General features: G+C 62.2%; 1 protein-coding gene across 1 annotated transcript; it reads left to right on the forward strand.

The window, feature by feature from the left end:
• Window positions 1-4618: 4618 nt before the first annotated feature.
• Window positions 4619-14422, forward strand: Pck2 (phosphoenolpyruvate carboxykinase 2, mitochondrial). The gene is given in 17 exon segments (XM_048362729.1): window positions 4619-4760; window positions 6992-7240; window positions 8108-8127; window positions 8130-8291; window positions 8373-8576; window positions 8857-9044; window positions 9279-9441; window positions 9729-9947; window positions 12253-12323; window positions 12325-12391; window positions 12633-12728; window positions 13947-13981; window positions 13984-14037; window positions 14039-14092; window positions 14094-14237; window positions 14239-14379; window positions 14381-14422. Coding segments are annotated over 17 exon segments (1923 nt in total). The 5' UTR covers window positions 4619-4731; the 3' UTR covers window positions 14408-14422.
• The last annotated feature ends 995 nt before the right edge of the window (window positions 14423-15417 follow it).

Consider the following 15417-nt stretch of genomic DNA (forward strand, 5'->3'; position numbering starts at 1 on the left):
CACACACACACACACACACACACACACACACACAGAGTAAATTCCATCCAGGATATGGAAACAAGAGGTTTTGTTTTTGTTTCAGTTTCTTTTCTCTTGTCTTCTTTGCTCATTTGCCTGTCTTTTGGAAGGTAAAAGGGGCACAGAAATGGAAAAAGGGTAAACAGATGCAAAAAACTGGAAGAAAGCCAGGTAAGGAGTGACATTGTCAAAAAAAAGAAGTCTACTCATTACTTGACTTCTGTAACTGTAACCCCTCTGTACGTTACCTTTGTAATGATGATAAGAAAAAGAAAAAAGCTGGGAACAGGGCCTAGTGGTAGAGTGTTTGCCTTGTATACATGAAGCCCTGGGTTCGATTCCCCAGCACCACATATACAGAAAACGGCCAGAAGTGGCGCTGTGGCTCAAGTGGCAGAGTGCTAGCCTTGAGCAAAGAGAAGCCAGGGACAGTGCTCAGGCCCGGAGTTCAAGCCCCGGGACTGGCAAAAAAAAAAAAAAAAGAAGAAGCTCAGTGGGAGCCTAGTACTCCACCGGAATCCTCTCACTTTCCCATCTTTCCCATCATCACAAGAAGGAAAAGGACAAGCAATGAGATAGTCTGAGAGAGATGATACTTATGTAACTTTCATTACAAAACTTTGTTACAGTTACTTTATTATTGTTGCTATTGTTATTCATCGCTTACTGTGCCTAATTTCTAAATTAAACTTTATCTTAGACATGTATATATAGGAGAAAGTTGGTTTCTGTATGGCTTGGTACGAATCCCCAGTTTCCAGGATGCGGTGGGAGTCCTGGGGTGTAGCCCCTCAGTTAAGTGGGGACTGGGCTCCTGTGCTCCTGTCAGTTGCTGAGACAATGAAACAACACAGTCCTGGGGCAGGTGGGGGGGTGGGGGGGCAGGCACCTCCCACGGGGCCCATTGCTGGGCATGAATACACCCAAAAGATCCCTGGGAAAGGCAAGCTGCGGGGCAGGGCCGGGCCTGCCACGCCCCCTGGTGGTCCCCCTGGACATCGGGCTCCCTGGCAGGCCCGGCTGGGTGTGGGGAAGGACCAAGCATGGGGTCAACACGGCAGTACCAGCAATGCAAATCCAGTCAGGATCCTCTGGTTCCATTGGCCTAACGCTGAGAGGAAGTGAATGGTTGGGAGATACTGAGGAACGTGAGACTCATTCATTCTTCAACTCAACCTCCATTTATCAAGCGCCTACCCTGGGCCAGATATGGCTAGGTGAGGCCATATTCCCAGCCCGAAACTATCTTTTTTGTTTGTTTGTTTGTTTGTTTGCCAGTCCTGGGGCTTGGACTCAGGGCCTGAGCACTGTCCCTGGCTTCTTTTTGCTCAAGGCTAGCACTCTGCCACTTGAGCCACAGCGCCACTTCCAGCTTTTTCTATACATGTGGTGCTGAGGAATCGAGCCCAGGGCTTCATGTACACGAGGCGAGCGCTCCACCACTAGGCCATTAAAAATGTATCATTTTGGGGTTGGGGATATGGCCTAGTGGCAAGAGTGCCTGCCTCATATACATGAGGCCCTGGGTTTGATTCCCCAGTACCACATATACAGAAAACGGCCAGAAGTGGCACTGTGGCTCAAGTGGCAGAGTGCTAGCCTTGAGCAAAAAGAAGCCAGGGACAGTGCTCAGGCCCTGAGTCCAAGCCCCAGGACTGGCCAAAAAAAAAAAAAAATGTATCATTTTTAGATGGTAAATCAAGAGAACAAAATTGCAGTGGGTGGGATGGGGGACTGGGAAAGAGAATCAGAAAGACTCCAATTCCGTTTCTCCTGCTGACCCGATGTGTCCGGAACAAATGATGTGACCTCTCTAAGCCCGGGTGGGCCCACGTCTGCAAAATAGAGCTGTTGTGAAACTGAATGAGATGGTGCTTGCAGAGCGATTGGCACGAGGCCCGGTTCCTCCTGGCCACGCCCTGGGGTATTCTTCTCTCCTAGCTCTCCAAGGTGAGCAAATATGCACAGCAGGTGGAGAATGGCCTGGTCCCGGGAGAGGAGGGGTGGGTGAGACACAGGAGGACAAGACGTGCTCAGGAAGCCGGAAGCCAGGGGAGAGCCTCAGATCAAGGCCTGGGGACAGAGTGACTTGAGAGCGGAGAAGATAGTCACAGGTCCTGATAGCTCATTGGCTATGGAGGATAAGAAAAGAACAGTCTAGACGGATGAAGGTTGTCTTGGAGTAGCAGGCTACATGGTGGCAGCAGCTGCTGAGACACTGAACCATGAATGTACTGTGCGCCGGTGGCTCACGCCTGTCATTCTAGCTATTCAGGAGGCCGAGATCGGAGGATGGCAGCTCAGAGCTAGCCCGGGCAGAAAGGTTTGTGAGACTCCTATCTCCACTTAACCAGAAAAAAAGGCCAGGAGTGGAGGTGTGTGGGTTAAGTGGTAGACTATCAGCCTTGGGTGGGAAAACAAATCCAAGTGAGAGCCCCAGGCCCTAAGTTCAAGCCTCAGTAAGCACCAAAAGCAAGAACATGCTGGGAGCAGGTGCAGAATTACAGACAAGATAGTGACCGTCAGAAGGCCAACCACGTGCCGGTACACACATGCCTTTAGAGAGTAACCAAGAGGCAACTGTTAGCCCTAACACCAATACGGAGAGAGGTTGGATGTGCGGCCCAGCTGGGAGAGGTCCGAATACATAGAGGCCCTGAGGGAAGGCCGAGGCCTAGACGGAAAGAGCTGAGACCCACTTCATGCCCACTCCACTGTGTCACAGCACAGAACTCTGGAGGGAGGAGCAGAATGATTTCTATTTCAGCACAATGGAACCTGTTGAAACTGTTCTAAGAAGGGGGCAGGAAGGAAGGGAGAGAGGGGACCGAGTTTGCTCAGGATGCATCCTATGCGTGGATGAAAATGTCACCGCGACCCCTTTGTACAATTAATGTATGCTGATAAAATTTTTTTAAAAAACTTTAAAAGAATGGGGAAAAAAGAGCATTTTTATTGTAAGCGGCAGAAGCCCCCTTGAAATTGGCTTGAGGAAGAGAATGAACTCACCAAGCCCTATGACTTAGTTCCGGAAGCTTCTGCTCTGCCTGGGTGAGCTTGACACCCAGCAGCTGCAGGTTCACAGCCCAGCAGAGAAGAGCTCGTTCTAGAGATGCCAGGGGGGAAGAAAGCACGGGGTCCCGCTGAAAGCTCGGCCGCCCAGCCCCGAGCATCCTTCCCTGCTGTGGCCCGCGTGGGGGGAAGGCCGGAGCCACGGGGCCTCACAGGCTCGGGTGGGGCTTTCCCAAAGGAAAACCAGGGTGCTGTTCCCCGAGAGCGGCGAGGGCGGAGCGGACGCCCACCGGATCGCCGGATCGCCGGATCGCCGGATCGCCGGATCGCCGGATCACCGGATCGCCGGATCGCCGGATCACCGGATCACCGGATCGCCGGATCACCGGATCGCCGGATCACCACCGGATCAGCAGCTCGGGCTGCCTGTCGTCGGGGGGGCGGGAGCTTCGTGTCCATGCCTGGGTGATGAGGGGTGGCGGGGATGGAGGAGGCCTGCGGGTGGAGCGGGGGAGGGAGGGGGGGAGCAAGGTGTGCGTGAGCGGGAGGTGAGGGGGGCTTCACCCCGGGGGCGCGGGGACACAGGAGGGTCTGGAGAGGGAGCCCCCTTCTCCCCCTTCTGGATGTCTAGGCCCCCAGCTCCGCCCGGCCTCGCCCCTCCTTGCGAGCTGCTGGCCCCGCGCCATCGGTCTCCCGGGAGCAATTGCTCGCAAAGTTACGTCAGGAGCCGCGCGGCGTGGCGGGCGGGGCGGGGCCTCGCGGGGGCGGGGCCTCGGTGGGGACGTGTCCGCGGGACAGGTGTGCGGGCGTGTCCGGGGCGGGGCCTCGGGACGGGGGCGTGTCTGTGGGCGGAGCCTCGGTGAGGACGTGTCCGCGGGCCCGTGTATGGGCGTGTCCGTGGGCGGGGCTTCGGTGAGGACGTGTCCGCGGGCCAGGCGTATGGGCGTGTCCGTGGGCGGGGCTTTGGCGAGGACGTGTCCGCGGCCCCCACGTGTGGGCGTGTCCGTGGGCGGGGCTTCGGTGAGGACGTGTCCGCGGGCCCGGCATGTAGGCGTGTCCGTGGGCGGGGCCTCTCCGGGAGCGTGTCCTGGGCGGGGCTTCGGTGAGGACGTGTCCGCGGGCCCGTGTATGGGCGTGTCTGTGGGCGGGGCTTCGGTGAGGACGTGTCCGCGGATCCGTCTGTAGGCGTGCTCGTGGGCGGGGCCTCACCAGGGGGCGTGTCCATGGGCGGGGCCTGGCGGACCCAGGCCTCCAATGGGAGAGCTGGGCTGTGCGGTTCCCGGGCAGGAGCCCGAGCCTGGGGTCGGGGAGCCCGCCCGCGGGGCGGGGAGAAGCGGAGCCCGAGCCCGGGGGCCGGATCGCGGAGCCCGCCCGCGGGGCGGGGAGAAGCGGAGCCCGAGCCCGGGGGCCGGATCGCGGAGCCCGCCCGCGGGGCGGGGAGAAGCGGAGCCCGAGCCCGGGGGCCGGATCGCGGAGCCCGCCCGCGGGGCGGGGAGAAGCGGAGCCCGAGCCCGGGGGCCGGATCGCGGAGCCCGCCCGCGGGGCGGGGAGAAGCGGCTGGGTCCCGCCCCGCGCCGGGCCGCCTGCGCTTTCCGCGCCGCCCGCCCGGCCTCCGCGCGCTCGCTCGCCCGGCCGCGCTCCCGTCCTCCCCGACGCCGCTGGGCTCCCCGGGCCCCCTCGCAGCCCCAGCCCGGTGCCATGGCTGCTGTGTACCGCCCCGGCCTGCGGTGAGTGACCCCCGGCCCGGGGCTGCCTCCTCCCGGCCTCCGGCCCCGGGGAGGGGAGGGAGGGGGGGTGGCCGAGGCCGGGCCCTGGCCTCGGGGTGTTGCGTGCCTCCTGGGGCCGCCGCCCTCAGCTCCCCCCCGCCCCGGGGCTCCCTGCCCTTCCTGCGCGCTCCTACTCCGAGGTCACCCCGGGGCCCCGTGCGCGCTCCCCGGGCCAGCGCGGAACTGCGGAAGGTAAACACCCCCCCCCCCACGCCTCCCCCGCTGGAGGCTGGCGGGGAGCCCGGCGCAGCCCGGGGGACCGGCCCGGGGCGGGAGCCAGGCCCGCGGGGACCCGGGTGGCTCCCCCCCACCGCAGGCTGCTTCCTGGCTAGGCCCCAGCTCGGCTCCGCCCTGCCGTCCCTCCCTCCACCCCCCCCCCCCGCCCTCCTCCCGCGGCCCCTTCGCCCCGGAGTCGGATCCGACAGCCCAGGCGAGAGGGTCTTCGAAGGACCGAGGAGGACGCGGGGTTCACCAGGGACCGCACAGCCAGCCAAAGTTAATGCACCGAGGAAACTCCCCCCGGCCCTCCCTCTCCGCCGCTGGGGCTGGAGGGGCATCTGCCCCGCCCCGATGGCTGGAAGCCACCCCGGTGCCCACCCGTCAGCCCACCTGCCCACCTCCGGGGCCCGCACTCCCCCCTCTCCTCCCCTGACCTGAGCTTCCCGCGGTCTGGTGGAGCATCCTCCCTCCAGCCCGCTCCCTACACCACCGGCTGCGGGGCGGGAGAGAGGCCCGGGCCGCCCCAGCCTGAAGAGGCGGGCTTGCCTTAGCCTTTGCCCCCTGGGTCACAGGCGTAGCAGACCTTGCATCTCTCTTCTAGAATGGCGATAAAACAATACGGGGACCTGACCTCCTGGGAAACCATCAACCCCAACCAGTGAAGCTCATTTCCAAACGAAGGGTTCCTACCCTGGGGAAACATTCCCCATAGTCGTTGACCCAGGTAGAAGGCAACAGGTCTGGTACCCCAATATCCAGCCACCTGTCTCTGTATGAGAGCCGGGTATCAAAACCTGGAAGAGGATTGTACCACCTCACAGGCTAGATTCTTTGCTTGAGGCTCTCAGAGCGTTCACACCGGGAAAGGAAAATGAAAACAGCTGTTACAAAACTGCACGCCTGCATGGGAAACGTGGACAACGCTTTCAGCACCGCCACACACACACACACGCACCTCTCACTTACACACAGTTTCTTGGCACTTGGGCCAGAGGTCACCTGATCATTTCTTTTCCTCTTTCCTTTTTTGTTTTTAAGCTAAAATATAAGACATATAAGAAATGAGGCCAGGTACTGATGGCTCACACTTGTAAGAGGGTGAGGTCTGAGCACTGTGGATCAAGCCACCCTGGATAGGAAAATCTATAGACCTGTATCTCCCATTAACTACTACAAAGCCAAAAGTGGAGCTGTGGCTCAAGTGGTACAGTGCTAGCCTTGAAGGGAGAAAAGGCTCAGGGACAGTGCCCAGGAGAAGCATGAAAATAAACAAGTGTTAAAATTAAAAATGCTCATGTGGAATGCCATAGTGAGACCTCCTGCTACAATAAAAGACCCTAAGGAATGACAGGAGAGCAAAAGAGGCTTTGGGGGGGAGGGGCGAGGGGTGCCAGTGGGAGAGGGGAGAGAGAATATAGAGGGCGAATGATGGCATGAAGGACGTGCATGTACTTTACATGTACATGTGAAAGTTGAACGATGCAACTTGTATTTTAAGGAGGAGGTGGAGGGATAGTGTATATCTGTGGAAATGTCACACGATGAGATGCCCTGTAGAACTAATTTATGCTCATACGCAACTGATAAACCACAATAAGACTGATTAAACATAAATGTATCCCATCAATCTCATCCACTGTAAACACGTGTAAACAGGCGTAGTGAAACCTGGGCACAGGCCACACGCAACGATATCATCACGCCGGCCTATGCATTTCTACAGCGGGGGCCGGGGGGGGGGGTTGCCTTCATGCTCACCGCCCGTGCCGGTCCCTCGCTGGCCAGGAAATGGTCACATTACGCCTTAAAGAGGCCACAGACTGGATGCACTCTGAACCCATCCCACACCCCCACTCCAGTCTGCCCTTCCTGGTGCCTGCCTGCGCCAGAGGCGCACACTCTGTGTTCCCCTGCCTGCCCTCACAGCCTTCGGTGCCGGCTGGCTGGCTCACGCCTCCCTCTGTCTTCTGCAGCGGGCTTGGCTGGCAGCGGCTGAGCCCCTGGTGCCGGGCGCCATGCCGCCCCCTCCAGAGCCTGCGGGTGCTTCACGGAGACCTGGGCCAGCTCCCCGCCGGAGTCCGGGACTTCGTGGAGCGCAGTGCCCGTCTCTGCCGGCCTGAGGGCATCCACATCTGCGATGGGAGCGAGGCCGAGAACACGGCCATCCTGGCCTTGCTGGAACGCCAGGGCCTCATCCGAAAGCTCCCCAAGTATGAGAACTGGTAAGCCTGGGCCCCCATGGCTCCGCGGGGGGCCGCTGCCCAGCCTGAGGTCAGCGGGTGCTTCAAGACAAAAGCACACGTAAGGGCCGGGAGTGTGGCCTAGTGGTAGAGGACTCGCCTCCTATACAGGAAGCCCTGGGTTCGATTCCCCAGCACTACATATACAGAAAATGGCTAGAAATGGTGCAGTGGCTCAAGTGGCAGAGTGCTAGCCTTGAGCAAAAAGAAGCCAGGGGGGCTGGGGATATAGCCTAGTGGCAAGAGTGCCTGCCTCGGATACACGAGGCCCTAGGTTCGATTCCCCAGCACCACATATACAGAAAAAACGGCCAGAAGCGGCGCTGTGGCTCACGTGGCAGAGTGCTAGCCTTGAGCAAAAAGAAGCCAGGGTCAGTGCTCAGGCCCTGAGTCCAAGGCCCAGGACTGGCCAAAAAAAAAAAAGAAGCCAGGGACAGTGCTCAGGCCCTGAGTGCAAGCTCCAGGAATGGCAAAAAATAATAATAATAATAATCACACGTAATTAACCATCCCAACGCGCTGAACAAAAAAGAAAACGCAGGGGCAAAGGGCTGAGGAACTGGGATGAGCTGCTGTTCCCCGCAGGGTGAAGGTGCAGGGCAGATAAGAGCCCTTGCTCCTCTTCTCCTTTCCTTTCTCTCCCCTTAGCCATGAGGGGGTCTTTGCGAAGGCCGCCCTGGGGCATCACCTCTTAGATGGGGCAGAGCCTGGGGGAAGGGTGGAAATGTGATTGGCTAGGAGAAAGTAAAGCCAGCAGGAGACGTGATGTCTCGGTGGGCCTTGGAAAGTGAGTCTGAGGGTGAGGGAGACTGCGGGGCACCCTCTTTCTGACGCCCCCCTCCCCCGCAGCTGGCTGGCCCGCACAGACCCAAGGACGTGGCGCGAGTGGAAAGCAAGACTGTGATTGTGACTCCCTCTCAGCGGGACGCCGTGCCCCTCCCGGCCGCGGGCGCCCGTGGGCAGCTGGGCAACTGGATGTCCCCCGGCGAGTTCCAGCGAGCCGTGGACCAGAGGTTTCCAGGCTGCATGCAGGGTAACCAGGGTGGGGGCGCAGAGGCCGGGCGCTGGAGGCGGGGCTGCGCCGGGACTCCATCCGGGTGACTCTGCCCTTCAGGCCGCACCATGTACGTGCTTCCGTTCAGCATGGGTCCCGTGGGCTCCCCCCTGTCCCGCATCGGGGTGCAGCTGACAGACTCGGCCTACGTGGTGGCCAGCATGCGTATCATGACGCGCTTGGGGCTCCCCGTGCTTCAGACGCTGGGAGGCGGTGACTTCATCCGATGTCTGCACTCCGTGGGCCAGCCCCTGACTGGTCCGGGTGAGTCGCTTCCCTTCCGTGCGGAGAGAACCCCACGATTGCAGGCCCCGAGAGCCCGTCCCTGTGACGTCCTTCAAGACCCACGGGAAAGTTCTGGGTGTTGAGTGAGACTGTGCTTGAAGAGCTGTTTGCACAGATTTTAAAAACAACCCAAAAGCCGGCGCTGTGGCCCATCCCCCCGTCTCCCCCACCCGTCCTTGACCCTTCCAGCCCCCCCCCCCCCCCGCAGCCCCGCTTCCTGGCGCCCCTGCCAGCCGCTCTATGGCCCCCTCCTCTCCAGGGGATCCGGGGAGCCCCTGGCCGTGCAACCCGGAGCAAACCTTGATCGGCCACGTGCCGGACCGGCGCGAGATCGTGTCCTTCGGCAGCGGCTACGGCGGCAACTCCTTGCTGGGCAAGAAGTGCTTCGCGCTGCGCATCGCATCCCGCCTGGCCAGGGAGGAGGGCTGGCTGGCGGAGCACATGCTGGTGAGGCCCGGGAGGGGGAGGGGCAGGGCTCGGCCAGGCGCCCCCACCCCTTGCCTCCTCCGTGGGGTGGGGGGCAGGAACCCCGCTTGAACGCCAGCAGCTTCGGCCCCAGACGAAGGAACACTGCGCCCTGGGGCCTGAGGTGCCGGATCCGTAACCCGCCCTCGTCCCTCGAGCGGTCGCGGTCCTCCCTGACCTCTCCCCGTCCCCCCCCCCGCCCCCTCTCCCGCACAGATCCTGGGCATCACGAGCCCCGCAGGGAAGAAGCGTTACATGGCGGCCGCCTTCCCCAGCGCCTGCGGCAAGACGAATCTGGCCATGATGCGGCCCACGCTGCCGGGCTGGAAGGTGGAGTGCGTGGGGGACGACATCGCGTGGATGAGGTTCGACGGGGAAGGTGAGGCCCTGCGGCACAGGCTCGAACCCGGCTCCCGCCTTCCGGGATGAGGTTCGACGGGGAAGGTGAGGCCCTGCGGCACAGGCTCGAACCCGGCTCCCGCCTTCCGGGTCCGGGAGCGCCGTCGGGGAGGACCGGCCCCGTCCTGGAGTCGCCTGGCCGGCCCAGGGACCGAGACCCTTTCCCGCCGCGCCGCGGGCTCCACGGAGGGGTCCCACCCCGCCACGCGCGCACCGCACGCACACACGCACGCGCGTCAGCTCCCCCCGCCGGCCCTTCCCTGCCAGGTCGGCTGCGGGCCATCAACCCGGAGAATGGCTTCTTTGGAGTGGCCCCCGGCACCTCGGCGGCCACCAACCCCAACGCCATGGCCACCATCCGGAGCAATACCCTCTTCACCAACGTGGCCGAGACCAGCGACGGCGGCGTGTACTGGGAGGGCATTGACCAGCCTCTCCCGCCCGGCGTCACCGTGACCTCGTGGCTGGGCAAACCCTGGAAACCTGGTAGGTAGGCTGAGGGGTTGGTGACACCCCTCTTCCCCCCACCCCTCGCCCGTCTCTGGGCCTTCGGGAGGCACGCGGTCCGCCCGTCGTGGCCTGACGCGTTTCCTAATGACTCAACCCTCCGCTTCCCCTCGGCTGACGGGGGATGATCGATACAGCACTCTTCTCAAAGATCACTGGAGCATTAAAGTAAATATGCATCAAGCTGTGGAACAGCTAGCAGATGCGTAACAGCAACTAAGTTGCATGTAGACACGAAGGAAGAGGAAAGGCCATTCATTGTGAGACGTGTTACTCTCCTCAGAATCCAGTGCAGCCAGCGCTGGTGGCTCACACCTGGAATTCTAGCTGTTCAGGGGGCAGATATCCGGGGACTGTGGTTCAAAGCCAGCTGGGGCAGAAAAGAGACTTATCTCCAGTTAACCGGCAAAAAGCCATACGTGCAGGTGTGGCTCAAGTAGTAGAGTGCCATCCTCGAGTGAAAGCAGCAGGCCCTGCACGCACGCGCGCACGCACACACACACACACACCCAGTTGGACACACTAGGAAAGGAGGAGCCTGCCCCGTGCTCTGGCCAGGCCTGCGGCTGCGCCGTCTCCGTATCCATTGCGGCCGCTGCGGAGGGCCAGGGCGCCGGCCCTCCGCCGGTCCCCGTGCCTCCATTCTTCTTCACACTGCGTCAGGCTCCTGTCTCTCTTACTCTTTCTCAGAAGCCAGTTCTCAACCCTGTCATTCCTGAGGTGCCTTGGGGCCCCACCCTCCCTCTGTACCCCAAAACACCCGGCAGCCGAGAGGCGGGCGCAGAGAAGGCGTGGCGCGGGGGAGCGCGGCCCGCGGCCCTCGGACCCCGGCTTCTAGGGAGCCAGGCCGGCCCAGCTGTCACCGCTCCATCGGATAACCTTCCGTTTTCCCCCTCACGTCATCATTAAGCTCCTACGGCCTTCCTACCCCACTGAGAAATCGCGGGGACTCTAATCATCCGCACAGGCTGGCTCCCCAACCCTTCCAACGTCTCAGAGGGCAAAGGCATAGCGGGGGCCTCCGGGCCCAGAGTCAGTTCCCAGAGCAGGAACTCGGTGCTGAGCGCCCGTGCGGAGCCAGTGGAGGGGGCTCTGGCCGGAAGCCGGAAGGCAGGCGTGGAGTGAGGGTCGGGGCGCTACCTCCGCCCTCCCCTCCGCCTCGCGCTCCGACCAGCAGCCCCCGTGAGCACACGCAGGGCCCTCGTGGTGACCGCTTTACACAGGTGCCGCTCACTTGGCCCCCGCTCCTCTCCCGGGCGCGTGGAGGCACCGGAAGTTGTGGGCACCTGAGGTTATACCCTGTGGGACAGCCTCAAGCCCTAGCGACTGTTCCACCAGGTCCAGGGAAATCACTGGACTCTTATTTTCTTTTTGGTCAGTCCTGGGGCTTGAACTCTGGGCCTGGGTGCCGTCCCGGAGCTCTTCAGCTCAAGGCTGGCGCTCTACCACCTGAGCCACAGCGCCCCCTCTGGTTTTCTGGTGATCAACTGGAGATAAAGAGTCTCACAGAGTTTCCTGCCCGGGCTGGCTTTGAACTGCGATCCTCAGATCTCAGCCTCCTGAGTAGCTAGGATGACAGGTGTGAGCCACCAGTGTCGGGCCGGAAACATTATTTTCTTTAAAAAACCCATTCCTGCTGGTCACTGGTGGTATGCCCGCGATTGTAGCTACTCAGGAGGCTGAGATCTGAGGAGCCCAACTTGAAGCCAGCCTGGGCAGGAAAGTCTATAGACTTTTATCTGCAGTCCATCTCCAGACATTGTGGCTCCAGTGGTAGAGTGCCAGCCTGGGGTGAAAAAGCCATGGAACAGGCCCAGGCCCTGAACTGAAGCCCCAGCCCGGCACAAAAAGAGAGACAAATACTAACTTCCTGCTGGCATTTGCCGGCAGGAACTAGCTCAACTTGCTGATGGGAAACTGCTCCCTGGAAGTACTGGCCTGACACTCTTGAGTTGCTGCTTTAGGTTTGAGAAATCATTCTGTAAGTACAGTTTCTCAGGAACTGTTACAACCTTGGGCCATTACCGTTCTCCATTTCCCATGACTCAATACCCAGTGCCCGTAGCTTGACATGCACGTCAATATCCTGCCAAACCCAACTTCTTCCCCGCGCTTTTGTCTTCTGGTAGCACTGTCGTGCATGGGAGGCCCGGTGGTCCCTGCCCCTTACGACGTGAGCTTGTAGGTGCCGGGGGGGGGGGGGGGGGGGGCAATGTGAGCGCGTCCCCACGCGTGGCGAGGGCGGCCATGACTCGGAAGTGATGGCGTCTGCTTCCCCGGCCAGGTGACGAGGAGCCCTGTGCACATCCCAACTCCCGCTTCTGTGCCCCCGCTCGTCAGTGCCCCATCATGGACCCCGGCCTGGGAGGCCCCGGAGGGGGTCCCCATTGATGCCATCATCTTTGGAGGCCGGAGACCCAAAGGTAAAACGCCACCTGGGTTCCGCCTCCTTGGAGGGAGGCCCTGCTGGGGGGGGCATCGCTGTCCCGCAGAGAGCCCCGGAGCCCCCGCCTCCGGCTCCAGCTCCTCCCCGCGAGCGCGAGGGCGGTCCAGGACACGCCGGTGAGGGGAATCGGGACAGCTGAGGTCCTCGAGGGACGGGGGGGGCCAGACGCTCCGCAGGGAAGGACAGGGCCGCGAGTGACCCGCTCGCTGGTGTTCTAGGGGTGCCTCTGGTCTACGAGGCCTTCAGCTGGCGCCACGGGGTGTTCGTGGGCAGCGCCATGCGCTCGGAGGCCACGGCAGCCGCGGAACACAGAGGTGAGCGCACACCGCCGCCGGCTTTCTCCCTTTCCCTGTCCTCCTCCCCCTCCCCCTCCCCCTCCTCCTCCTCCCCCCTCCCCCTCCTCCCCCTCCCCCTCCTCCTCTCCACCTCCTCCCCCTCCCCCTCCTCCTCTCCACCTCCTCCTCTCCTCCTCCTCCTCCTCCTCCTCCTCCCCCCCTCCCCCCTCCCCCCTCCCCCCTCCCCCTCCCCCTCCCCCCCCTCCCCCTCTCCCCCTCCCCCTCCTCCCCCTCCTCCTCCTCCTCCCCCTCCCCCTCCCCCTCCTCCCCCTCCTCCTCCCCCTCCTCCTCCCCCTCCCCCTCCCCTCCTCCCCTCCCCCTCCTCCTCCCCCTCCTCCCCCTCCCCCCTCCCCCTCCTCCCCCTCCCCCCTCCCCCTCCTCCCCTTCTCCTCCCCCTCCTCCTCCCCCTCCCCCTCCTCCTCCTCCCCCTCCTCCCCCTCCCCCTCCCCCTCCCCCTCCTCCTCCTCCTCCTTTGTTTTGTCTGTCATGAGGCTTGAACTCAGGGCCGGCAGCTGCCCCTGAGCTTTTCCGCTCAAGGCTAGCGTGTTACCACTTTGAGCCCCAGCTCCACTTCTGATTTTCTGGTGGTTCATCAGGGTAAGAGACGCGTGCACCTTCCCACCCAGGCTGGGTCTCAGCCTCCTGAGTAGCCAGGGTGCCAGGCAGGACCAGGGCCGCCCCGCCCCTTCCCTTCTCCTCACGCTCCCTAAGGGTCTTCCAGAGCTCGATTGTTCATGACTTCCTCCCCCTGGACTCAGGGTACCCCCCACCCCTAGAGGGGAGGAAGAGTCTTTACGCCTCCCCGCCCAGGGAAGGTCACCATGCACGACCCCTCCTCCCCCCCCCCAAGGTCACCATGCACGACCCCTCCTCCCCCTCCCCCCCAGGGGAAGGTCACCATGCACGACCCCTCCCAGGGAAGGTCACCATGCACGACCCCTCCTCCCCCCCCAGGAAGGTCACCATGCACGACCCCTCCTCCCCCCCCCAGGAAGGTCACCATGCACGACCCCCTCCTCCCCCCCCCAGGGAAGGTCATCATGCACGACCCCTCCCCCCCCCAGGAAGGTCACCATGCACAACCCCTCCCCCCCCAGGAAGGTCACCATGCACGACCCCCTCCTCCCCCCCCCCAGGTCACCATGCACGACCCCTCATGCATGACCCCCCTCTCCCTCCTCCCCCCCCCCCCCCCAGGGAAGGTCATCATGCACGACCCCTTCGCCATGCGGCCCCTTTTTTCGGCTACAATTTTGGGCGCTACCTGGAGCACTGGCTGAGCATGGAGGGGCCGCCGGGGGGCGCGGCTGCCCCGCGTCTTCCACGTGAACTGGTTCCGGCGGGGACGAGGCGGGCGGCTTCCTGTGGCCGGGCTTCGGGGAGAACGTGCGCGTGCTGGACTGGATCTGCCGGCGGCTGGACGGGGAGGATGGCGCCCGGGAGACGCCCGTCGGGCTGGTGCCCCGGGAAGGGGCCCTGGACCTGAGCGGGCCTGGCGGCCGTGGACACCGCGCGGCTCCTCTCGGTCCCCAAGGACTTCTGGGAGCAGGAGGTGCGGGACGTGCGCGGCTACCTGAGCGAGCAGGTGGGCCAGGACCTGCCGGCGGAGGTGCTGGCCGAGCTGGACGCCCCTGGAGGGCCGCGTGGCCAGGATGTGAGCCCCGGCGCCTCCCTCGGGGACCCTCGACGGCCCCCGAGGCGCGGGGAGACGCGGGCAACGCGGCGACGCGGGGCCGGGCCACGCGCTGCCCAATAATGAGAGCTCACCACTCATTTTATACATCACTGGTCCTGTTTTCCTTTCCCTCCATCTTCACGGCCTTTCCCGGCGTCTCACCAGAGGTTTCCAAAGGTGAGGGCTCCCGCAGACGAGTCCGTGCAGGGCTGAAACGCGCGTGTCTGTGTCTTTGTGTCCGTGTCTGTGTGTCTGTCTGCCTGTGCACCTGGATGCCTGTACCGGGCTTGGGACTCAGGGCCTGGGCACTGTCCTTGAGCTTCTTTTTGCTCAAGGCTGGCACTCTGCCACTTGAGCCACAGCGCCACTTCCAGCTTTTCCTGTGTATGTGGTGCTGAGGAATCGAACCCCAGGGCTTCAAGTGTGCTAGGCAAGCACTCCACCACTAAGCCACGCTCCCAGCCCCTCCATGAGACTCTTATCTCCAATGAACCACCATAAAGCCAGAAGTTGACCTGTGGCTCAAGTGGCAGAGTGCTAGCCTTGAGCCATAGCAGCACAGGGACAGTCAGTGCTCAGGCCCTGAGGTCAAGCCCTAGAACTGGAGTGTGTGTGTGTGTGTGTATAGATGGCTTTTTTTTTTTTTTTTTTGGCCAGTCCTGGGGCTTGACCTCAGGGCCTGAGCACTGTCCCTGGCTTCTTTATGCTCAAGGCTAGCACTCTGCCACTTGAGCCACAGCACCACTTCTGGCCGTTTTCTGTATATGTGGTGCGGGGGAACTGAACCCAGGGCCTCATGTATACGAGGCAAGCGCTCTTGCCACTAGGCCATATCCCCAGCCCCATATAGATGGCTTCTAAGATCCTAGGCACCCCCAGGCTTACGGGAAACACAACAACTTGTTGTGAACTCCTATCTTGGTGCCCGTGAGACCAGGCCATGCCCTATCCCACACACTGGGAATAATGGGAGATAATCACTTGTTTTTGTGT

This window comes from Perognathus longimembris, chromosome 14 (assembly GCF_023159225.1).
Source record: "Perognathus longimembris pacificus isolate PPM17 chromosome 14, ASM2315922v1, whole genome shotgun sequence".
Classification (NCBI taxonomy): Eukaryota; Metazoa; Chordata; class Mammalia; order Rodentia; family Heteromyidae; genus Perognathus; species Perognathus longimembris.